Source organism: Hypanus sabinus, chromosome 14 (assembly GCF_030144855.1).
Source record: "Hypanus sabinus isolate sHypSab1 chromosome 14, sHypSab1.hap1, whole genome shotgun sequence".
In the NCBI taxonomy this organism is placed as follows: Eukaryota; Metazoa; Chordata; class Chondrichthyes; order Myliobatiformes; family Dasyatidae; genus Hypanus; species Hypanus sabinus.
The window spans coordinates 83,587,409-83,612,963 of record NC_082719.1 but is presented as its reverse complement, the minus strand read 5'-3'; the positions used below and the strand labels follow the sequence as shown (position 1 = coordinate 83,612,963).

At 41.7% G+C, this 25,555-nt stretch overlaps 1 protein-coding gene across 2 annotated transcripts in view; it reads left to right on the top strand.

Annotated features, from left to right (window-relative positions):
* Window positions 1–25,555, top strand: part of mtmr12 (myotubularin related protein 12) — a 103,688-nt gene that overhangs the window by 68,819 nt on the left and 9,314 nt on the right. For both annotated transcript variants that reach the window (XM_059989573.1, XM_059989572.1), the window contains exons 9-13: window positions 12,800–12,906; window positions 19,457–19,587; window positions 20,779–20,857; window positions 22,996–23,066; window positions 23,281–23,450. In XM_059989573.1, the coding sequence (XP_059845556.1) occupies window positions 12,800–12,906; window positions 19,457–19,587; window positions 20,779–20,857; window positions 22,996–23,066; window positions 23,281–23,450 (558 nt within the window). The remainder of the gene's footprint in view (window positions 1–12,799; window positions 12,907–19,456; window positions 19,588–20,778; window positions 20,858–22,995; window positions 23,067–23,280; window positions 23,451–25,555) is intronic.

Genomic DNA, 25,555 nt, shown 5'->3' with positions numbered 1-25,555 from the left:
TTTTAAAAACAAAAATGCCATTGCCTTTTATCAGTTCCTGCGTCTGCATCATATCTACTTTCAAGATGATGCTTTGCGTTCCAGAACATCTGAGATGACCTTCCTCCAAGAACAGGGTTTCCCTACTACCATGCTGCCTCAACCACATTTCCTGGACATCCACCATCACCCCATTTTCCCACCACTATAACAGGGATAAAAAGGGTTTAAAAAGGTTTCCAAGAGTAAACCTAGCAATTATCAGCCTGTAAGTTTAACATCGGTGGTCGGTAAATTAATGGAAAGTATTCTTAGAAATGGTATATATAATTATCTGGATAGACAGGGTCTGATTAGGAACAGTCAACATGGATTTGTGCATGAAAGGTCATGTTTGACATATCTTACCGAATTTTTTTGAAGAGGTTACTAGGAAAGTTGACGAGGGTAAAGCAGTAGATGTTGGACTTCAGTAAGGCCTTTGACAAGTTTCCACACAGAAGGTTGGTTAGGAAAGTTCAATCATTAGATTCCAATATTGAAGTAGTAAAATGGATTCAACAGTGGCTGGATGGGAGATGCCAGAGAGTAGTGGTGGATAACTGTTTATCTGGTTGGAGGCCGGTGACTAGTGGTGTGCCTCAGGGATCTGTACTGGGTCCAATGTTGTTTGTCATATACGTTAATGATCTGGATGATGGGGTGGTAAATTGGATTAGTAAGTATGCAGATGATACTAAGTATGCATTGTGGATAATGAAGTAGGTTTTCAAAGCTTGCGGAGATATTTAGGCCAGTTAGAAGAGTGGTCTTAAAGATGGAGGATGGTGTTTAATGCTGATAAGTGTGAGGTGCTAAATTTTGGTAGGACTACTCAAAATAGTACTTACATGGTATATGGTAGGGCATTGAGGAATGCAGTAGAACAGAGTGATATAGCAATAATGGTGCATAGTTCCCTGAAGATGGAATCTCATATGGATAGGGTGGTGAAGAAAGCTTTTGGTATGCTCCCCTTTATAAATCAGAGCATTGAGCATAGGAGTTGGCATGTAATGTTAAAATTGTACAAGGCGGGGGGACGTCACGTGATGATGTAGGATCAAGACGCTGGATCCCAGCTCTCCCGTTTTAAAAATTAATTAATTAATTAATGTCTAAATGCAGAAAAGTTAGTCAATACTTTCTAAAAGTTACTTATAAACTACTCTGGATTGTTTCAAGTTATGCCTCACAAACAGAAGATGAAGAAAACTACTACCGTGAAAGCAACGCAAGTTGGAACAGAATCAAGGCCCACTTCTGCCAAAGAACAGCGGGCTCAGGTACATGATACCGCCGGCGATACAGAACAGTAAACTGCGGCGACATCGACCATTTCTAAAGGAAAAGATCAACGAGTACTGCGCAAGCGTGAAGGAAGGAGCATGCGCAAACGGGAGCAACCAGAACTACACATCCCAGTTACGACTGAAACTGAAAGTGAAAGTGAATCTGAGAGAGAGTCAGATTCTCTGGAAAAATCAGACGAAGATAGAGGCAAAAGTCTTTCTGGAAATATGGAAAAGACGTTGAGGCAAATAATGCGTAAATTAGAAAAATTAAACGCATTAAAAGTAATCAAATGACAAATATGGAGATGATGTTTAATAAAATGACAAAAAGACAGGATAAAATGGAAAAGAGAATTATAGATTTGGAAACTACAACGGAAGACATAGTTTAAAGAATGAATAAAATGGAAGATGATACTACTGCCTGGACATTAGAAAGAAAACAATATGGAAAAAATTGATAAGCTTGAAAATTTTAGTAGACGAAACAATATTAAAATTGTTGGACTTAAAGAAAATGTAGAAGGAGAAGATCCAATAATTTTTTTTCAAAAATGGATCCCTGAAAAATTGGAAATGGAAGAAGATACTCTAATTGAGATCAAAAGGGCTCATAGAGCCTTAAGGCCAAGATCTCAAGCTGATCAAAATCCACAATCAATTTTGATAAGATGCTTAAGATACCAAGATAAAGAAAAGATCCTGAAGGCGGCTGCCCAACGTGCCAAAAAGAGAAACGGGCCATTGATGATAGCAGGGAAGGCAGTTCTTTTTTATCCTGATAAAAGTTATAACCTTTTGAAGAGAAAGAAGGAATTTAACCCAGCGAAAAATGTCTTATGGGAAAAGGGTTATAAATTCATAATGCTTCACCCTGCAACGTTGATAATTTTTTTGGAGGAGGGAAAAAGAAGATTTTTTAACAATTATTGAGAAGCGGAGGAGTTCGCACTAAAACTTCCACCCATTCGCTAATTATACATAGAGACTTCCAAGTGTGATGGATTAAAGATGAAGATAGAGACAGTGAATGGAAGTGATGGACATTTAAGGATGATACAGGGGAGAAAAGCAAAATTTCAGAAATAATAATTGAGTATAGTATTTTTTTCTTCTTTTTTATATAGAGGGGGGTAATGTTGTGTTCCTTTTTTTTCACAACATTAGTAGGGGGTTATTTTGTTTTTTTCTTTATACTCTATTTTTCTTCTATCTTTCTGCCTGGATGATTGGTGGGGACACACATAGCAACATGGAGAATTTTAAAAAGATTTTCCAAGATACCACGAAAGTTGAAAGATTAGGTATTATTATAGCTTGGAGTAACATAATTAAAAATAATGACTAATTTACTGAATTTTTTAAGTTTTAATGTTAATGGGCTTAATGGACCGGTAAAAAGAAAAAGAATTCTAACATACATTAAAAAAATGAAAATAGATATAGCTTTTTTTTTACAAGAAACATTTTTAACAGACAAAGAACATCAGAAATTAAAAAGAGACTGGGTTGGAAATGTTATTGCAGCTTCATTTAATTCAAAGGCGAGAGGAGTTGCAATTTTGGTTAATAAAGAATTACCAATTAAAATACAAAACGTATTAATTGATTCGGCGGGGAGATATGTAATTATACATTGTCAAATTTTTTCGGAACTATGGACTCTTATGAATATTTATGCACCAAATGAAAATGATGTAATATTTTTACAAGAGGTCTTTTTGAATTTGGCTAACGCACATGACAAAATATTAATAGGTAGAGATTTTAACTTTTGTCTAGATCCAGTTTTAGATAGATCAACAAAGGTGGTTGGGGTCACAAAATCAAAAGTAGTAAAATTAGCTCTATCATTGATGAAAGATTTAAACTTGATTGATATATGGAGAAGAATTAATCCAAAAGAAAGAGATTACTCATTTTATTCAAATAGACATAAAACATATTCAAGGATAGATTTTTTCCTATTATCAATGAATATTCAAGATAGAGTGAAAAATGTGGAATATAAAGCAAGAATATTGTCAGATCATTCTCCCTTGATAATGACAGATAAAGAGGAATCAATTTATAGATGGAGATTTAATTCAATGTTACTAAAACGTCAAGATTTTTGTGATCTTATGAAAAAGCAGATTCATTTCTTTTTGGATACAAATTCACATTCAGTTGATGATAAATTCATATTGTGGGAAGCAATGAGGGCATATTTGAGAGGTCAGATAATAAGTTATACTTCTAAAATTAAGAAGGAATATATGATAGAAATAGATCAATTGGAAAAAGAGATTACAAAGTTAGAAAAAGAATCTTAAAGAAATATGACAGAAGAAAAACAAAGACAACTTATTAATAAGAAGTTACAATATAATACACTACAGACATATCGAACAGAAAAAGCAATTATGAGAACTACACAGAGATATTATGAACTAGGTGAAAGATCACATAAGGTCCTTGCATGGCAGTTAAAAACAAACCAGACTTCTAAAACAATAAATGCAATTCGAACAAGAGTAAATAAAATTACTTATAAACCTTTAGAAATTAATTAAACTTTTAAGAATTTTTATTCTGAATTGTATAAATCAAAATCACAAAATGATAATGTCAAGATAGAAAGATTTTTATCACAAATAACTCTTCCAAAATTAAATATGGAAGAACAGAAGGGATTAGATATGCCTTTTACATTGAAAGAGGTCGAAGAAGCCCTAGGATCACTTCAAAGTAATAAATCTCCAGGAGAAGATGGTTTTCCGCCTGAATTTTATAAAAAGTTTAAAGATTTATTAATTCCTCCTTTTATGGAGTTAATACATCAAGCGGAAAGAACACACAAACTTCCAGAATCTTTTTCGACAGCTATTTTAATAGTATTGCCAGAAAAAGATAGAGAACTTTTAAAGCCAGCATCATATAGACCTATTTCTTTATTAAACACTGATTATAAAATAATAGCAAAAGTCTTATCTAACAGATTATCCAAATACTTACCAAAATTAGTACATATGGATCAAACAGGATTTATTAAAAACAGACAATCGGTAGATAATGTAACTCGGTTATTTAGTATAATTCATTTGGCACAAAAGAGGGAGGAAATGAGTGTGGCAGTTGCTTTGGATGCAGAAAAAGCATTTGATAGATTGGAATGGGATTTTTTATTTAAAGTATTGGAAAAATATGGATTAGGAGTATCTTTTATAAAATGGATTAAAACCTTAAATATTAATCCCAAAGCTAAAGTAGTGACAAATGGTCAAATTTCAACACCATTTCAGCTAACAAGATCAACTAGGCAAGGTTGTCCATTATCACCTGCTTTATTCGTGTTGGCGATAGAACCATTAGCTGAATTAATTAGAATGGACCCAGATATTAAGGGTTTTAGAGTTAATCAGGAAGAATATAAAATTAACTTATTTGCTGATGATGTTCTGCTTTATTTAACAAACCCATTGCACTCTTTGCGTAAATTATCCTATAGACAATAGACAATAGGTGCAGAAGTAGACCATTCGGCCCCTCGAGTCTGCACCGCCATTCTGAGATCATGGCTGATCATTCACTATCAATACCCAGTCCCTGCCTTGTCCCCATATCCCTTGATTCCCCTATCCATCAGATATCTATCTAGCTCCTTCTTGAAAGCATCCAGAGAATTGGCCTCCACCGTTTTCTGAGACAGTGCATTCCACACCTCCACAACTCTCTGGGAGAAGAAGTTTTTCCTCAACCATGTTTTAAATAACTGACCTCTTATTCTCAATCCATGCCCTCTGGTACTGGACTCTCCCAACATCTGGAACATATTTCCTGCCTCAATCCTATCAAATCCTTTAATTATCTTAAACGTTTCAATCAGATCCCCTCTCAATCTCCTCAATTCCAGTGTGTACAAGCCCAATCTCTCCAATCTCTCTGCGTAAGACAGCCCTGCCATCCCAGGAATCAACCTAGTGAATCTACGCTGCACTTCCTCAATTGCCAGAATGTCCTTCCTTAAACCTGGAGACCAAAACTGTACACAATATTCCAGGTGTGGTCTCACCAGGGCCCTGTACAAATACAAAAGGACATCCTTGCTCTTGTACTCAATTCCCCTTGTAATAAAGGCTAACATTCCATTTGTCCTCTTCACTGCCTGTTGCACTTGCTCATACACCTTCATTGACTGATGAACTAGGACTCCTAGGTCTCTTTGCATTTCTCCCTTACCTAACTCTACACCGTTCAGACAATACTCTGCCCTCTTGTTCCTGCTTCCAAAGTGGATAACTTCACATTTATTCACATTGAATGACATCTGCCAAGTATCTGCCCACTCACCCAGCCTATCCAAGTCTCCCTGTATTCTGCTAACGTCCTCTTCGCATGTCACACTACCACCCAGTTTAGTATCGTCAGCAAACTTGCTGATATAGTTTTCAATGCCCTCATCTAAATCGTTGACATAAATCGTAAAGAGCTATGGTCCCAATACAGAGCCCTGTGGTACCCCACTAGTCACCTCCAGCCAGTCCGAGAAACACCCATTCACTGCTACCCTTTGCTTTCTATCTGCCAACCAGTTTTCTATCCATGTTGAAACCCTGCCCCCAATGCCATGAGCTCTGATTTTACTCACCAATCTCCTATGTGTCACCTTATCGAATGCCTTCTGAAAATCTAGGTACACTACATCCACTGGCTTACCCTCGTCTAACATCCTTGTTACACCCTCAAAAAACTCCAACAGATTAGTCAAGCATGATTTGCCCTTGGTAAATCCATGCTGGCTCGGCCTAATCCTATTACTGCCATCAAGATATGCCACTATTTCGTCCTTTATAATGGACTCAAGCATCTTCCCCACGACTGACGTTAGGCTAACAGGGCAATAGTTCTCCATTTTCTCCTTCCCTCCCTTCTTGAAAACTGGGATAACATTAGCCACTCTCCAATCTTCAGGAACTGATCCTGAATCTAAGGAACATTGCAAAATGATTACCAATGCATCCGCAATTTCCTGAGCCACCTCTTTTAGAACCCTCGGATGCAGACCATCTGGACCCGGGGATTTATTAGCCTTCAGTCCTATCGGTCTACTCATCACAGTTTCTTTCCTAATGTCAATCTGTTTCAATTTCTCTGATATCTTATGACCCTGGCCCATCCATACATCTGGGAGATTGCTTGTGTCCTCCCTGGTGAAGACAGATCTAAAGTACGCATTAAATTCTGTTGCCATTTCCCTGTTTCCCATAACAATTTCTCCCAATTCATTCTTCAAGGGGCCAACATTGTTCTTAACTATCTTCTTTCTCTTCACATAGCTAAAAAAGCTTTTGCTATCCCCTTTTATATTCCTGGCTAGACTGAGCTCATACCTGATTTTTTTCTCTCCGTATTGCTTTTTTAGTTAAGATCTGCTGTTCCTTATAACTTTCCCAATCATCTGTATTCCCACTCATCTTAGCCCTGTCATACTTCTTTTTCTTTAATGCTATACAATCTCTGACTAGATTAGAAGAATATGGGAAAATATCAGGTTATAAAATAAATTGGGATAAAAGTGAAATTTTACCTCTTACTAAAGGAGATTATAGTCAATGTCGATTAATAACAATTTAGATGGCCGACAAATGGTATAAAATATTTAGGTATAAGTGTTGATAATGATATAAAGAACTTGTATAAATTAAATTACTTACCATTACTGAAAAAAATTCAAGAAGATCTTGATAAATGGATGGTATTACCAATAACATTAGTAGGTAGAGTAAATACCATAAAAATGAATATATTCCCTAGATTACAATACCTATTTCAATCATTACCGATACAACTACCTCAGAAGTTTTTTCAAGAGTTAAACAAATATGTGAGGAAGTTTCTTTGGAAAGGTAAGATGTCAAGAATATCGTTGGAAAAATTGACATGGAAATTTGATCTAGGAGGGTTACAACTTCCAAATTTTAAGAATTATTATAAAGCAAACCAACTTAGATTTATTGCATCTTTTTTTGAGAAAGATAAACCGGCGTGGATTAGAATAGAACTAGATAAAATAGGAGAAAATGCACCAGATTTTATATATAAATGGGAATCTAAATGGATACAGGAAAAGAAAGAATCTCCTATATGAAAACATTTGATTGACTTATGGAATAAGATAAATGTTGATGAAGAGACAAAGAAATCTTTATTAGCAAAGAGATCTTTAATTCAAAATAGACATTCCTTTTACAATGGATAATCAACTTTTATATAATTGGTTTCAAAAAGGGATTAGATATATAGGAGATTGTTTTGAAGGTATATTAATGTCATTTGATCAATTAAAGAATAAATATAAAGTATCAAACAACACTCTTTATTGTTACTTCCAACTAAGAGCTTATTTAAGAGAAAAATTAGGTCAAACAATGTTATTGCTGAAATCTAATGAAATAGAAACTTTAATTCAAAAAGAAAAGATTAAAAAATTTATTTCTTATATGTATAACTTGATTCAAAAACAGGCAATTAAACAAGAAGTCCATGAGTCAAGACAAAAATGGGAAAGTGACTTGAATATTAAAATTGAAGAAACAAATTGGTCAAGACTATGTCTTGATAGTATGACAAATACAATAAATGTCCGGTTAAGATTAGTGCAAAATAATTTTTTACATCAATTATATATTACACCACAAAAAATAAAGAAATTAAACCCAAATTTATCCGATCAGTGTTTCCGATGTAAACAAGACATCGGTACTTTTTTACATTCTACTTGGTCGTGTTCTAAAATTCAACCTTTTTGGACAAATTTAAGAGTTTTATTGGAACACAACTTCCACATAATCCAATATTATTTTTACTAGGCAATATTGAAGAGATAAAACCAAAACCCAAATTGAATAAATATCAGAAAGAATTTATAAAAATTGCATTGGCAGTAGCCAAAAAGGCTATTGCAGTTACTTGGAAATCGGATACATACTTAAGTATAGATCGTTGGAAGAAGGAAATTTATGGCTGTATTCCACTTGAAAAAATTACTTACAATTTAAGAGATAAATATGAAACATTTTTGAAAATTTGGCGCCCTTATTTACAAAAGACAGGATTAAATATATCGGTGCTCCGACGATGAAATAATTGGTTATTTGGGGAAATAAATAAATATATATACTAAAGTTATTACGAACTCCATGGAGCATGTGGGGATCTTCCGATACCCAGGCACTCTTTCTTTCTTTCTTTCTTTCTTTCTTTTTTTTCCTTTCTTTCTTTCTTTTTTATATAGGGATGTTAGGGGGGAGGGGTTAAGGGGAGGGGGGTAGGGTATATATATATTTTTTCTCATATTTTCTTTTATTTCTGTAACTATTTGAAAACTCAATAAAAAAAGTTTTTTAAAAAATTGTACAAGGCATTGGTGAGGCCAAATTTGGAGTATTGTGTACAGTTCTGGTCACCAAATTATAGGAAAGATATCAAACAAAATAGAGAGAGTACAGAGGAGATTTACTAGAATGTTACCTGGGTTTCAGCACCTAAGTTACAGAGAAAGGTTGAACAAGTTAGGTCTTTCTTCTTTGGAGCCTAGAAGGTTGAGGGGGGACTTGATAAAGGTACTTAACATTATGAGGGGGATAGATAGAGTTGATGTGAAGAGGCTTTTTCCATTGAGAGTAGGGGAGATTCAATCAGGAGGACATGAGTTGAGAGTTAAGGGGCAAAAGTTTAGGGGTAAAAAGAGGGGGAATTTCTTTACTCAGAGAGTGGTAGCTGTGTGGAACAAGCTTCCAGTAGAAGTGGTAGAGGCAGGTTTGATATTGTCATTTTTTTTTAAAAAAGAAAAAAAAATTGGATAGGTATATGGATAGGAAAGGAATGGAGGGTTATGGACTGAGTGCAGGTTGGTGGGACTAGGTGAGAGTAAGCGTTCGGCACAGACTAGAAGGGCTGAGATGGCCTGAATCTGTGCTGTAATTGTTGTATGGTTATAAAGTTTCCCTCATCCTTATCTATCATTCCACACATCTTTGGAAAATCCATCATCTTTAACGGGATCCCACCAATAAGCATATATTCTATTTCTTCCCCCCCCCACCACTCCCAGCTTTCTGCACAGATCGTTTTCAATGTGACTCCCTTGTCCACATCCCTCACCACTGATCTCCCTCCTAGCAATTATCCCTGCAGGCAGGATGTGCAACACTTGCCCATTCACCTCCTCCCTCCCTTCCATTCAGGGCCCCAATAGTCTGTCCAGGTGAGGCAACACTTCTCCTGAAAGTCTGTTAGGGTCTTCTACTGTATCCAGTACTGTATCCTAGTGCAGTCTCTTCTACATCAGTGAGACCTGATGTAAATTGTGGGATCGTTTATTGAGCACCTTTTCTCCCTCCTCCACAACAGGTGGGACTTCTCAGTGGCCATCCATTTTTAATTCTACTTGTCATTCCCATTCCGACATGCTGGTCTATGACCTCCTCTACTGCCATGAGAAGGCCACTCACTGATTGGAAGAGCAACACGTTATTCTGTCTGGGTCACCTCCAACCTGACAGCATGAGAATTGATTTCTCTAACTTAGGGTGATTTATCCCTCCTCACTCCTCTCCTTTTCAGTTTCCCATTCTGGCTCCCCTCTTGCCCCTTTCACTCACCTGTCTATTACCTCCCTCGAATGCCATGCTCCTCCCTTTCTGCCATAGTCACTCTCGCTTCCTTTCAGATTCCTCTTTCAGCCCTTTACCCTTTCCACATATCACTCCCAATGTCTCATTCCATCACCCTTCCTCCACCCACATACCTTCCCCCTCATCTGGTGTCAGCTTTCACCTAACTCCTCCCCCCCCCCACCACATTTTGTCCTGTTTTCTCCTTTGTTCCCAGTCCTGATGAAAGATCACAGCATGAAACGTCATCAGTTTATTTGATGCTGCCTGACCTACTGAGCTCCTCCAGCATTTTGTGTGTGACAAGAAAAAGAATTGTTCACTCTATCTAATTTTGTTTCTTAGAAAACAAACTCTGCTGCTTCACCTTGCAAGCAGACTATGAATACTGTTTATCTGAGCATACTAAAGGCAAATATGAGTGGTGAAGTGGAGATACATCTGTACCAAGGGTGCTGTAAGGCACTCGTACCGTCCGCTAGCCTGCATGTCGCCCTTGGGAAAGGTGCTACATCTGCTTAGCCCCAACTCCCCCCCCCCCCCCCCCCAACAGTCAAGCCATGGGAGTAGGTGGTGGATGGTCGTATGAGCAGCTGGTGCAGATCACAAGTCCTGGTTTTGCGACCATTGACACCAGGCAGGCAATCTCTGAAGAGTGTTGGTAATGGTTGGGGGTCACCCGGCTTGTAAAGACTCTGCCCAGAAGAAAGCGATGGTAAGCCACTTCTGTAGGAAAAACTTGCCAAGAACAATCAAGACCATGATCACCCACATCAAAGGATGCAGCACATAACAAACAAAGACATTGATTAAAGTACCAAGACAGTCAGAATCTTTTTTCCCAGGGTAAAATGTCAAGTAGCAGAGGCCATGCATTTAAGGTGATAGAGGGATCTTGTGGGACAAATGTGTTACTCAGATAGGCATAGTGGTGGAGGCAGGTATGATAGCGACATTTAGGAAGCTGTTAGATTGTCGGCTGTATTTTAGAGAATAGAGGGATATGGATCATGTACTGGCAAAAGACATCTAATTTCATTAAGCGTTGTGTTTGGTGCAGATATCGTGGGATGAAGGGCCTCTTCCTATGCTGTACTCTTATGTTCCATGTTTTCATGTACTTTCAGCTAAAGTTGGATCTCATGAAATTGAAGGCAAATTAATGATCTGGTTAGGAAATTGGTACTACAGGAGAAGACTAGAAAGAAAGAATAGAGTGACAACTAAGTAAAAGGTTTCCACCAGTGGTATGTCCAGCTTTTGGAATATTGATGCAGCTCCGACACAAAACTTGAATGATGAGATAGAAAGCCACCAATCAAAAAGTTCGTAAAAACACAGATGGGGGACTTTGTAAGCAAGGCAAATGCAAGGATTCTAATTACAGGGAGCAATTAATTACAAGATAAACAACCGGGATTTTTTTGGTGGCAAATGGAAATACAGTGCCACCTTGGGGTAGAATAGTGACAAACTAGAAACGAAAACAGCATTAAAGGGAAGTGGAAATCGATTACGTACTGCTTTAAATTGCCATGGTCACAAATGAAATGTAGGTCTTTTGTATCTAGAAATTGTGTCATATCTTCACAATGCCCTGCTAAAAGTTAAAGCTGCTTGGGGACTACACCTTGGGAAAGATTTACAGGGACTCGTAATAGCTGGACTATGCACATCTCTACCTGCTTCCTTCTACAATACGCAGTGAAGAGCATCCTGACTCGCTGCATGACTGTATGGTATTGAATCTGCACTGCAGTGGACAGGAAGGCACGGTGACACGTAATCAAACAACGCAACACTTCACTGGCAGCAGCCTACCGGCCATCAAGGACATGTATGCAGAAAGGTGCAGGAAAAGGGCCAGTAACATGATGAAGGATCTCACCCACCCTGCTCATGGACTGTTTGTCCCACTCCCATCAGGGAAGAAGCTACATAGCACCCATGCCAGGACCACCAGACTTAAAAGTAGTTGCTTCCCCCAAATAAAGGCTCATCAACGCCTCCACCCACTAACTCACCACCACTACTTGATCATTTTTTGCCAGTCACCTTATGCACAGGCTCTCCTATACTTAGTGTCGCTTTATGGACATACAATCAATCTATACTATATATAGGCTATCTTAGATATTCATATTTATTGAGTTATTTGTCTTATTGTGTTTTCTCATGTTGTGTCTGATCCAGAGTAACAATTATTTTGTTCTTGACACTTGTGTACTGAAAATGACACTAAACTATCTTGAATTTCCAAATGTTAAAACTCTGAGGAGGAATTTGAGAAACTAAGTTTTAAAACTCTTGAAGTGTGGAATGTTTAAGATCTTAAGAAGAAAATGCTGCTAGAATCAATATTTTAAGGTATTTCTCTGGAGCATTTAGATAACAAAGACTCCCATGTGGACTATTGTTTATTGACTACACTGTAATTCCAAGCACTCATCCCCAAACTCCTAGACCTAGGGCTCAGCACCTCCCTGTGTACTGACCAATGGATGCAATCAGTAGGGACAGGCAGCAAACACTTTGCCATGAGCAAGAAAGCTTCTCAGGAAGCTGAAGGAATTGGCCATGTTCCTTCTGACCCTCACCAATTTGTATTGAACCATTTCTGCCTGTGTTGCAACTGATTATCTTCAGCTTGGTGTCTTGCTCTTAGAGGCGGCATGGGCCATATTTCTGTACTCCTGTAAATTTAATTTCAAAATTTCAGACTTTGCTGTTGTAGATGTGGGGACCAACCAGTTTTGTCTTGCATCAATATGTTTTGTTTTTAAAAAAATTGATTTAATAAATGAGTTATTCTTTCTTACCTCGGCACAGCTTTGGTGCTGGTCTCACTCCAGTGGTTGTGCGTTGATGAAGATGGCAGCTATTCCTGAAACTGCTGATGACAGCACTTCACAAATGGACAAAGGCTGGATTGACAGGTTGGTAGTTGGCTTCCACTCCCATGCTCACCTTCTTATTCTGGTTTCTTCCCACCCCCACCCCGTGGATACTGCCTGACCTGCTGAGATCCTCTAGAATTTTTTGTGCTACTCTGTGGCTGGGTCTTGTTTGTAATGTGCATGTAGCTGAATTTCAAATTCAAATGGATATCTTCTACAGTTTGAACTTTTTTATTTTTACTCCTATTTGGGGTAATGTAAACTGCTATGGCTTGCAGATGATTTTGATGACTTGCTTACAAAATGGGTCTGAACAAAATAAAATAAGTACTGATAACACAAACAATTTTGAGTTTGTTAAATACAACGATGTGCTTTCTCAATGTTGCATTGACACTAGAATAAGTTTTTCTAATCAGTCATGCAAAGGTCTTGTAGTATGACCTTACATCCTGCTATTCTTTAATATGACCATTTGTTACCAATCTCTTTTAATAGAACCATAGAACATTACAGCACAGAAACAGGCCCTTTGGCCCTTCTTGGCTGTGCTGAACCATTTTTCCGCCTAGTCCCATTGACCTGCACTTGGACCATATCCCTCCATACCCCTCTCATCCATGTACCTGTCCAAGTTTTTCTTAAATGTTAAAAGTGAGCCTGTAGCGGTGTGCTACACGCAGCGCTAAAATTACGACACGGAGTCGGTAACTGCAGTCGAAGGAAAAAACCTTATTCGAAATCTTCAGCCTCACTTTTAAGCCTCCCTCAACCTGCCCCCCGTGGCGCAGAGGCTCCAAAGCTCTGTGCTCGCAAACCCCCATAGGCTATCTAATTGTTAGTCGGTTCGGATGTGCCAGGAAATCGGTCGCCACATAACCCCCCCCAAGAACCGGCGATACACCCCCCAATGTCCACAGTCTGGGCCAGAACCTGCTTGGGAGGTCGGCCTCTGCACCGAGGTGCCGGAAACTCGGCCGGTTGCGCCAGGTCCACATGGGCCGGTTTGAGGTGGTCCACCGTGAAAACCTCCTCTTTCCCCCCAACGTCCAGCACGAACGTGGACCCGTTGTTCCGGAGCACCATAAACGGCCCCTCGTATGGCCGCTGCAGCGGTGGCCGATGCCCGCCCCTTCGTACAAACACAAACTTACAGTTCTGTAGGTCTTTGGGTACGCAGGTCGGGTGCCGCCCGTGCTGTGAAGTGGGTATGGGGGCCAGGTTACCGAGCTTCTCGCGTAGTCTGCCCAGGACTGCTGCGGGATCTTCCTCTTGCCCCCTTGGGGCTGGTAGGAACTCCCCGGGGACGACCAGGGGTGCGCTGTATACCAACTCGGCCGATGAGGCGTGCAGGTCGTCCTTGGGCGCTGTGCGGATGCTGAGTAGGACCCAGGGAAGCTTGTCCGCCCAGTTGGCTCCTCGCAGGCGGGCCATGAGGGCCAACTTCAGGTGACGGTGGAAACGCTCCACTAGCCCGTTCGACTGTGGGTGGTAGGCAGTGGTGTGGTACAGCTGAGTCCCCAAAAGGCTGGCCATAGCTGACCACAGGCTGGAGGTGAACTGGGCGCCTCTGTCGGAGGTAATGTGGGCTGGTACACCAAAGCGAGATATCCAGGTGGTGATCAGGGCTCGGGCGCAAGATTCGGAGGTGGTGTCGGTGAGCGGGACCGCCTCTGGCCATCTTGTGAACCGGTCCACAATAGTCAGGAGGTGCCGCGATCCGCGCAACACTGGCATGGGGCCTACGATATCCACATGAATGTGGTCGAAACGCCGGTGGGTGGGATGGAACTGCTGCAGTGGGGCTTTGGTGTGCCGCTGCACCTTGGCCGTCTGGCAGTGCATGCACGTTTTGGCCCATTCACTGACCTGTTTGTGGAGTCCGTGCCAAACGAACCTGCTGGAAACCATCCGGACAGTTGTCCGGATGGAGGGATGCGCCAAGTTATGAATGGAGTCGAAAACGCGGCGCCGCCAGGCTGTCGGGACGACGGGACGGTGCTGGCCGGTGGCAACGTCACAGAGTAGGGTCCTCTCACCCGGGCTCACGGGGAGGTCCTGGAGCTGCAAACCGGAGACTGCGGTTCTGTAACTCGGAATCTCCTCATCCGCCTGCTGCGCCTCGCCAGTGCCTCAAAGTCTACCCCTTGGGAAAGGGCATGAACGGTAGGGCGAGAGAGCGCATCCGCCACGACATTGTCCTTACCCGAGACGTGCCGGACATCCGTCGTGTATTCAGAGATGTAGGACAGGTGACGTTGCTGGCGGGACGACCAGGGACGCTTTCGTAAACGCAAAGGTAAGCGGTTTGTGGTCCGTGAACGCGGTGAAGGGCCGACCTTCTAGGAAGTACCTGAAATGCCGGATTGCCAGGTAGAGCGCCAACAGTTCCCGGTCGAAAGCACTGTATTTGAGCTCGGGTGGTCGCAGGTGTTTGCTGAAAAACGCCAGGGGTTACCAGCGACCTGCGATGAGTTGCTCCAGCACCCCACCGACTGTCGTGTTTGATGTGTCCACTGTGAGGGCGGTCCATTCTGGGATGTACTAGCATTGCGGCGTCAGCCAAAGCTTCCTTCGTTTGAACGAAAGCGGCGGCGGACTCCTCGTCCCAGGTAATGTCCTTGCTCGGACCCGACATCAGGGCGAACAGGGGGCGCATGATCCGGGCAGCTGAAGGGAGGAAGCGGCGGTAGAAATTGACCATACCTACGAATTCCTGAAGGCCTTTGATCGTGGTGGGTCGGGGAAAGAGGCGGACCGCATCTACCTTAGCGAGCAGAGGGGTTGCCCCGTCTTTAGTAATCCTGTGGCCCAGGAAGTCAATGGTATCGAGTCCGAACTGGCATTTGGCGGGGTTGATTGTAAGACCGTACTCACTCAGTCGGGCACAGAGTTGACGGAGGTGGGACAGATGCTCCTGATGACTGCTGCTGGCTATGAGGATGTCATCCAAATAGATGAACGCGAAGTCCAGGTCCCTTCCCACCACGTCCATTAACCGCTGGAACGTCTGTGCGGCATTCTTCAGGCCGAACGGCATGCGGAGGAACTCAAAAAGGCCAAACGGGGTGATGAGAGCCGTTTTGGGGACGTCGTCAGGATGCATCGGGATTTGATGGTACCCTCGGATGAGGTCTACCTTGGAGAAGATCCGTGCGCCGTGCAGGTTTGCTGCAAAGTCCTGAATGTGCGGCACAGGGTAGCGGTCCGGTGTGGTAGCCTCGTTCAGCCTGCGGTAGTCGCCGCACGGTCTCCAGCCCTCCGTCGCTTTGGGCACCATGTGCAGGGGGGAGGCCCATGGGCTGTTGGACCGCCGGATGATCCCCAATTCCTCCATCCTCTGGAACTCCTCCTTCGCCAGTCAGAGCTTGTCCGGGGGAAGCCGCCGAGCGCGGGCGTGGAGGGGTGGTCCCTGGGTCGGGATGTGGTGCTGTACGCCGTGCCTGGGCATGGCCGCTGTGAACTGCGGTGCCAGAACCGATGGGAAATCCGCCAGGACCCTGGTGAAGTCGTTGTCGGACAGCGTGATGGAGCCGAGGTGAGGGGCTGGCAACTAGGCTGCACCCAGGGAGAACGTCTGAAAGGTCTCGGCGTGTACCAGTCTCTTCCTGGGCAGGTCGACCAGTAGGCTGTGAGCCCGCAAAAAATCCGCACCCAGAAGCGGTTGGGCTACGGCGGCCAGTGTGAAGTCCCACGTGAACTGGCTGGAGCCGAACTGTAGCTGCACCTGACGGGTGCCATAGGTCCTTACTGTGCTGCCATTCACGGCCCTCAGGGGGGGACCCGGTGCCCTGCTGCGGGTGTCGTAACTCGTCGGGGGTAAAACGCTGATCTCAGCCCCAGTATCGACCAAAAACCGGCGTCCCGACCTGCTATCCCACACATACAGGAGGCTATCCCAATGGCCAGCCGCCGTAGCCATCAGCGGCGGCTGGCCCTGGCTTTTCCCGGGCGGGCGACAACGGCTGGCTTCTGCACTCCACCGCTGGTGGTAGAAGCACCAGTGTTCATTGGGCTGGGGGTTGGCAGGCTCTGCGGCCGGGCCTGGACTGGTTTGCTGCCGGGAGCGTGGCTGGGAGATCTGTGCGATGGACGCCCCGCTCACCTTTTTGGCGTCCCACAGCAAGTCCGCCCGGGCTGCCACCTTCCGGGGGTCACTGAAATCCGCGTCGGACAGCAGCAGGCGTATGTCCTCGGGCAGCTGCTCCAGGAATGCCTGCTCAAACATGAGGCAGGGTGTGTGTCCGTCGGCCAGAGACAACATCTCATTCATTAAAGCCGAAGGAGGTCTGTCGCCCAAGCCATCCAGGTGCAGTAAACGGGCAGCCCGCTCACGCCGTGAGAGTCCGAAAGTCCTGAGGAGCAGGGCTTTGAATTCCGTGTACTTGCCATCTGCCGGGGGCGACTGTACGAACTCTGCGACCTGGGCCGCTGTGTCCTGGTCGAGGGAGCTCACCACGTAGTAGTAGCGGGTGTCTTCTGAGGTGATCTGGCGAACGTGGAATTGGGCTTCGGCTTGCTGGAACCATAGGTTCAGTCGCTGTGTCCAGAAACCCGGCAGTTTCAATGAAACCGCATGAACAGAGGCGGCGTCTGTCATTTCTGGTCCAAAAATCGTTTGGACTTCGGGGTCACCAATTGTAGCGGTGTGCTACACGCAGCGCTAAAATTACGACACGGAGTCGGTAACTGCAGTCGAAGGAAAAAACCTTATTCGAAATCTTCAGCCTCACTTTTAAGCCTCCCTCAACCTGCCCCCCGTGGCGCAGAGGCTCCAATGCTCTGTGCTCGCAAACCCCCGTAGGCTATCTAATTGTGAGTCGGTTCGGATGTGCCAGGAAATGGGTCGCCACAAGCCCGCATTTACCACTTCATCTGGCAGCTCATTCCACACTCCCACCACTCTCTGTGTGAAGAAGCCTCCCCTAATACTCCCTTTAAACTTTTCCCCCTTCACCCTTAACCTATGTTTTTGTATGCAGTTTTCTAATTAATTACATGGAAAATAGAATTCAATGTTTTAAGCTTTATTTCTGCAAAATGTCAGTCATTTGGAAGTCAGCAGTTCTTGCAGTGCCCTGTTACTTGCAGGAAAACCAAATCATTGGGTGTTTTGGACCATCTCTGTCCCATTGAAACTACCTAGGGAAAGGCAACAGATGAATGTTCCAGCTATTAGCACATTATGAAAGATGTATCCCAGCCACTCAATGCACAGTTTAAGGACAGATGTTTTGTTTCTTAACTTCCTGGTCAGTTGTATATTCATGCAGCCATTCCTCAAAACTAACAAATAATTGGCTATATTTTGGTGTCTGCAGTTTGTATTCAAAAGCTTTTAAAACAGAAAACTGATGACTATTAAAAGAGGTTCTGCTCCTTAGGATTTGCTACCATTCTAAATAAGATTCTTCAAATTTAATTCTGTATATTCAAGATGTTGAAGTTCGAAGTAAATTTATTATCGAAGTTACATGTATGTCACCATAGAACCCTAAGGTTTGTTTTCTTGTGGGCATACAGAATACCTTAAAGAAACACAATAGAATCTATCAAAGACTGCATGCAACAGGCCAAACAGCCAATGTGCAATAGACAACAAGCTGCAAATACAAAAGAGAAAAAAAAACAGAATAAATAAATGAATATTGAGAACATGAGATGAAGAGTCCTTGAAAATGAGTCCATAGGTTGTGGAAACATTTCAGTGGTTGTGGCAAGTGAAGTTATCACTTCTTGTTCAAGAGCCTGATGGTTGAGGGGCCTGGTGTCTGGTTTCTGGCACCTCTGGGTTAAGGGTAGCATGTGTAGGAGACTTGGTCTCTTTCCTTTTGTCTTAGTGGTTCTTTACACTGAGGTGATAACCAGTACTGAAGAGCCATTGGGAAAATATGCTCCAGTCTTAGAAGGCCTGACCACACTCTTGGCTAATTATCTATTTGGTGAATATTTAATTTTGTAGTCTGTCTAACTTGGGGGGGAATTTGGATGCTTGGCCAAATCTTTTACTGTTTGTAAATAAATAAAATGCTTATTTGTAGTCAAATGTCCTATGCCTCATTCATCAAACCCGTGAACCTGCTTCACATTACACAGTTGGAAGTTCTTGTACTGCCTACCATAGATGAGTAAGATAAAATGGTCCATGAAATGGAGTTCTCCTGCAGATGGTGTTCACCTCATATCCTTGCTGACCTGAGTTCCCCAGTCTCTGCTGCATTGTTGTCGTGCAATTCAGGTCTTATAGAGAAAGTTGGTAGGGGATGGGTGTTGAATCCAATATCTGGGGCTAATTAAATAATTGATCTGTCAAAGTGATTAGTATTAAGAGTGACTTCTTAAGTCACTTAAAAAGATCAACTTTTAGAATCAAGAAACTTCAAAATTCCTACTTTGTTTGCCTAAAGGAAAATCTCCTGTAATATTTTAAAATGTATCAGTAGAGCATGCCCCAGAATTGCTCTTTGCCCTAAGCTGCATGCACTATGAATGAGAGAAGTATACAGAAATAGTAAGGACTGTATACAAATCAATGTATCCTGCCTCTCCCTTTTTACACTAATATGATATTCTCTTGTGGTTATTTTAGGTTACTTCATGTTCTTGGAGAAACGCATCCCTTGAATCATACCGTCAGGACAGAGGTCCTTTCAACCACTCTCCCAAATCTGCAGGATATACAGGCTTCGTACAGTAGATTTAAACAGCTATTTCTGATGGGTAATTTTGTACATTAAATAGAAACAATATACCATATACATTGGTTTAGCTGCATTCAGCTCTTTATGGATTTAGTTTATAATCCCAGTTTGAAACCACTTGTTTCTTCAATTTTCTTTGAATAAACACTTAATTTCTGACGATTGTAGATTTGGGATTAAGGTATCATTCTACATTTCTTGATTTTTTTTTAAAATGAGGAATCAATTTGTTGGTATTTTATGAGGGTATTTAATTCGGGGTATCTAATTGTTCCTTTAAGGAAAATTTATATTTGATATTTTTTACTGTGTGATCTTAGATATCATTAGTTCTTGAAGCTTGTTTGAATCGTTCAAGAAACTCAAATATATTCGGCCTGATATCAGGAAATGTTTCTCTCCAAAGTTTAGAAGTGGATTCATATAAAAAGATTTTGTCATGGATGAATGTTTTTAAATATGGTTTGTATTTAAGTAGGTGGAAGTCATAAAAAATGGATGCTTGGTGGTATTGTATAAGCAGTGTTCTTCTATTTAAAAAAAAATCCAACTGGCTCTGTATAGTTTCTTTGCCAATTGAACCGTTCAGTAGTATGTACATCTATTTTTTTATCTTTATCAAATTTGGAAAATAATCAGATGGAGAGAAAGTTCAAAATTCTGAGGTGCAAAGAGACTTGGGAGTCCTCTTGCAGGATTCCCTAAAGGTTAATTTGTAGGTTGAGTCGGTGGTGAGGAAGGCAAATGTGAAGTTAGCATTTGTTTTGAGAGTACTAGAATATAAAAGCAAGGATGTAATGCTGAGGCTTTGTAAGGCTCTGATAAGGCCTCAGAGTATTGTGAGCAGTATAGGGCTGATCATCTGAGAAGGGATGTGCTGTCATTGGACAGAGTTCAAAGGAGGTTCACGAAAATGATTCTGGAATTGAAAGACTCATTACGTGAGGGGTGTTTGATAGCTCTGGGCCTGTACTCACTGGAATTCAGAAAAATGGGGGTGGGGATATTGAAACCTAGTGAATTTTGAAAGGCCTCATTGGAGAGGAGGTTTCCTATGGTGGGAGAGTCTGTGACTCTCTCCTAGGAACTCTGCTCCTATATCTTATGGTTTTATATACAGAATTATTTGAAGACAGCTTTTGACCAATCTGATTATATTTTGAACTATATATCATTCACCTGTAATTTCATTATTGTTATCTTTCTCCAGATAATGCCGCAGATTTCTGGGAATCTGACATTAAGTGGCTGTCTACCATAGAGAATGTAAATTGGTTGGAAATTATCAGGTTTGTGCATCTTTTCTAAATGACTCTTAAATCCTGGTCCGTGTGCTGCTTATTTCTTGGGTAAACATACTGAAACGTTTGTTTAAAAATCTCCACTAGCAAAGCGGGTCATAGTCTTACAGTGTGGAAACAGTCCTTCAGCCTACCCCATCTGTGTTGCCCAGAGAGCTAATCCCGTATGACTGCATTTAGACCATCTTCTAAATCTCGCTTAACCATGTACTTATCTAGATGGTGTTTAGATATTACTAATGTGCCTACCTCAACCACCATCTTTGACAGTCCATCTGGCATGGTAGCATAGTAGCACAATACTGTACAGCACCAGAGATCCACAATCGGTGTTCAATTCCCTCTACTGTCTGTAAGGGGTTCGTACATTCTCTGTGTGTGATCGCAAAGGTTTCCTACATGCACTCCAGTTTCTTCCCACGTTGGAAAGATGAACGGGCCATGGTTTAAGTTGTGAGCATTGCCTATTGGTGTCAGAAGCATGATGCTTGGGGGCTGCCCCAGCACATGTTTGGATTGTGTTGTTCCTTAATACAAATGACGCATTTCACTGTATATTTCAATATACATGTGACAAATAAAGCTAAGTTTTAAAATCTTTCCACCAGTTAACCAGCACTCTGAAGAAGCTGCCCTGGTGTCCCTTTTAAATCTTTGACCTATTGTCTTAAGCTTGTGCCTTTTTTTTTCAAAGCTCTGGGGAAAAAGACTACCTGTCTGTGCCCCTCATGATCTTGTATACCTCTGTCAGGTCACATCTCAATCTCCTACATTTCAGTGAATAAAATCCTAGCCTACACAGCCTCTTCTTGTGACTTGGACCCCAACTCCAGGCAACATTTTGATTAAATCTTTTCTGCGCTCTTTCAAGCTCACTAACTTCTTTCCTATAACAGATCAACCAAAACTGTACACAATACTCCAGGTGCCACCTCACCAATGCCTTGTATGACTGCAGTCTAACTTCCCAACTTCTATACTCGCTGCCTGATTGATGAAAGTCTGCATGCCAAATGCCGTCGTCTTCACCCCACCCCATGTACCCGTGATGCACCTTTATAATCCGAGACATGTCTTCTCCCAAAATGCAGTACCTCACATACTATGTCCTCATCTGCAACATTAAAAACCTCGTACTAGGTCCATGAGTAGTAATGTTTAAAGTAATTATTTTTTGCTTAATTTAAATTTTAATAATTATGAATTATTTATTGCTTCCTTCTCACAAAAATTGTAGAACATCCATGTTAGTGATAATGTAATTCTGGATCATTTAGACCATTGGGTATATAATACACATTCTGTCTTAGAGCTGTTAATAGAGTGCACTTAATGATGAAAAATTTAATAATAACAACTGAAGAAATTCCCATTGCTTAATCTCAATGCACAAAGCTGGTGAAGAGTGAAATGCTAAGCCAAAGCAGGAGGTTCTACTGATTACTACAGACAAGTGCAATCTTTCAGTCATTGCATCTATGTTAGAAGCAGATTCTCTTTGAATTTGTGGCTGCGCGATTGTTTCTTTTTAACCTCTACAGTCTGTTCCAGTTTGAGATGTACACTCAGAGGCCACTTTATTATATACTGAGTGTACTGAATCAATTGGCTGCTGAGTGTATATTCATGATCTTCTGCTGCCGTAGCTCATCCACTCCAAGGTTCGACATGTACATTCAGAGATGTTCTTTGGCACACTGATGTTGTAATGCATGGTTATTTGAGTTACTGTCACCTTGTCAGCTTGCACCAGTCTGGCCATTCTCACTGACCTCTCTCACTAACAAGGTCTTTTTACCCAGAGAAATGTTGCTTGCTGTATGTTTTTTGTTTCTTATACCATTTTCTGTAATCTGGAACTGTTGTACATGAAAATCCCAGGAGATCAGCAGTTTCTGAGATACTCAAACCACCTCGTCTCGCACTGACAATTATTCCACAGTCAAAGTCTCTTAGGTCACATGTCCCCACTCTGATGTTTGGTCTGAACAACAACTGAACCTCTTGACCATGTTTGCATAATTTTATGCATCGAATTTCTGCCATATGATTGGCTGTTTAGATGTTTGCATTAGTGAGGTGTACCTTCTAAAGTAGCCACTAACTGTAGGCTCTATCCTTTGCAGGCAATGTCTGAAAAAGGCCTTGGATGTTGTCGAATGCCTGGAGCATAAGAACACATCTGTGGTGCTTGTTGGTGAGAAAGAATTTGAATATTCTGTGCATGATATTGATTCCTTTGAAAAATTAGCATTTTTCAAGTTGGAGAAAATGTAATAAATTAGAAGAAATGAAAACCATTCCTTTGTGTTCATTTATATAATCAGTACTGTTTCAATTTTTGGTCCTAATGATTTTCCTAATTGGAAAACCTATTTTAAGTGTGTTCCTATTTTGTTTCCAATATGCAGAAGAAAATTGCTCTGATCTGTGCTGTGTAATAGCTAGTCTGGTCCAGGTGATTATGGATCCACATTTTAGGACCATAACTGGCTTCCAGAGTTTAATTCAGAAGGAGTGGCTGATGGGCTGCCATTGCTTCCTCGACCGATGTAATCATCTGCGAGGCAATGATAAAGAGGTAAGGGTGAAGCTGCACGTGGCAGTGACTTACCACTGCTCGGTTAAAAGTAAATAGTTAAGTCAAATGTTGAAATATAAGTTCACCTCAATTTGTCTATTACATTTGTTACATTTTTGCAAATATTAAAAAGATAATAGTTGGGGGGGGGGGGTATAGGGCCAGAAGGGCCAACCTCAGAATAGAAGGACATCTCTTTAGAACAGAGATGAGAGGGAATTTCTTTAGTCAATGGGTTGTGAATCTGTGGAATCCAGTGCCACAGATGCCCTTGGAGGCCAAGACATTGGGCGTATTTAAGGCAGAAGTTGATAGGTTCTTGACTAGTCAGGGCGCCAAAGGATAAGAGAGAAGGCTGGAGCATGGGGTTGAAATGGATAATAAATCAGTCATGATGGATTTGCATTGCAGACAAGATGGGCCGAATGGCCAGAATCCGCTCCAATGCCTTAGTCTTGGCGAACTAGGAGAAGGAGTCGGCCTTCTGGCCTCTCGCGCCTACTCCGCCATTCAATAAGATCATGGCTGAACTAACTGTGGACTGAGCTCTGCCTTTCCCCAAACCCTTAATTTGCCTGCAATGCAAAAATCTATTTGTATATTATATATTTAATGAGGTAGCTCCTACTGCTTCCCTGGACAGAGAATTCCACAGATTCATTACTCTGTGGGGTGGGGGGGGGGGGGGTTGGGGGGAAGAGAACATTGCCTTCATAAATCTATTCCCCTGAAATTTGATGTTCTGTTCCCTAGTCCTAGTCTCACCTATGTACCAGTGGAAACAACTTTTCTGCTCCCACCTTGTCCACCCCTTTCATAATTTTGTGTTTCTGTAAGTTGCTTTCTCATTCTTTCGAAATCCAGCAAGTATAGTCCCAGGAGGCTCACTGAATAAAAGGCTAAAATCCATCTCTCCTCTGATTTGAGTCACGGAATTACCCATTTTTACATAGACCAAGCTTAAATCAGATATTGAGGAGGGGTGTATGCTCAGTGTTATCATGGGAACGCTGCATAATTTTAAGGTAATAGTTAAACGAGAACTGATCTTAAGGTTTGAATTTCACCACTCTGCAAATCAGCATCATGGAATGAACTGATCTGTGTCATTAAATCATACCCCAGTCAAGGTAATGAAAAGCAGGCATTGTAAGGAATATGTAAGGATTTCAAAACTATTGCCTTCAGCCAAAGAAGCAACGAATAGGGCAAATTGCTTGCCACAGGAATTTTAAATTAATAACTGCTTAGCTTTATATTGCAAGTGTAGAAAATTTGGGTTACAACCCTGATGACAAAACACTAGACGTTCTCAAAACCAGTAGTAACCATGGAGCAAAAAAGGTAGTTAATATTTTGGGTAAACACAGGAGATTCTGCAGATGCTGGAAACCCAGAGTAACTCAGACAAAATGCTGCAGGAACTCAGCAGGCCATGAAGGGATATGGGGAGAAGGCATGAGATTGAGGCTGAGAGGAACTTCAATTCTTAGCTGAAGATGAGCGTTATAGAAGAAGCTTTGAATACACAGGATAATCCATTACTAATATCTATCCTGTATGGTGGGGTAGTTAAACTAAAGGTGGAATTGACCATTGTAGTAAACAAAGGTGGCATTTGATGGTATTGAAAAATGGAAGTTGAAAGTAATGTTAATTAAAATCATTCCAGTTCTATCTGGGCCATTTCCCGTGTATTTTCCCATGAAGATAGCATTTAAAGATTCAATATTCAGGATTGAGTATCATTTCCATACATAAGTGTAAAGAAGAACAAAACAATTGTTACTCTGCCTCCAATGCAGCATTAAAAAAACACACCAAGCATAAAGGCACAACAAAAATCACAATAAATATAAGATTAGCTTGCATATATCAGCTGATTTAATGTGCATAAAGTAGTACTAGGTACAGAAGAATCTGTACATGAGGTAACATAGGAAATGATAAAATCGTGCTGGTGGAGCGGTTGGTTAGTCAGTGGAGGTGGTGATCACCCTGACTCCTTGGGGGAAGTAACTGTTTTTGAGTCTAATGGTCCTGGCATCGATGCTGCGTAGCCTCTTCCCTGATGGGAGTGGGGCAAACAGTCTGGGTGGGATCCT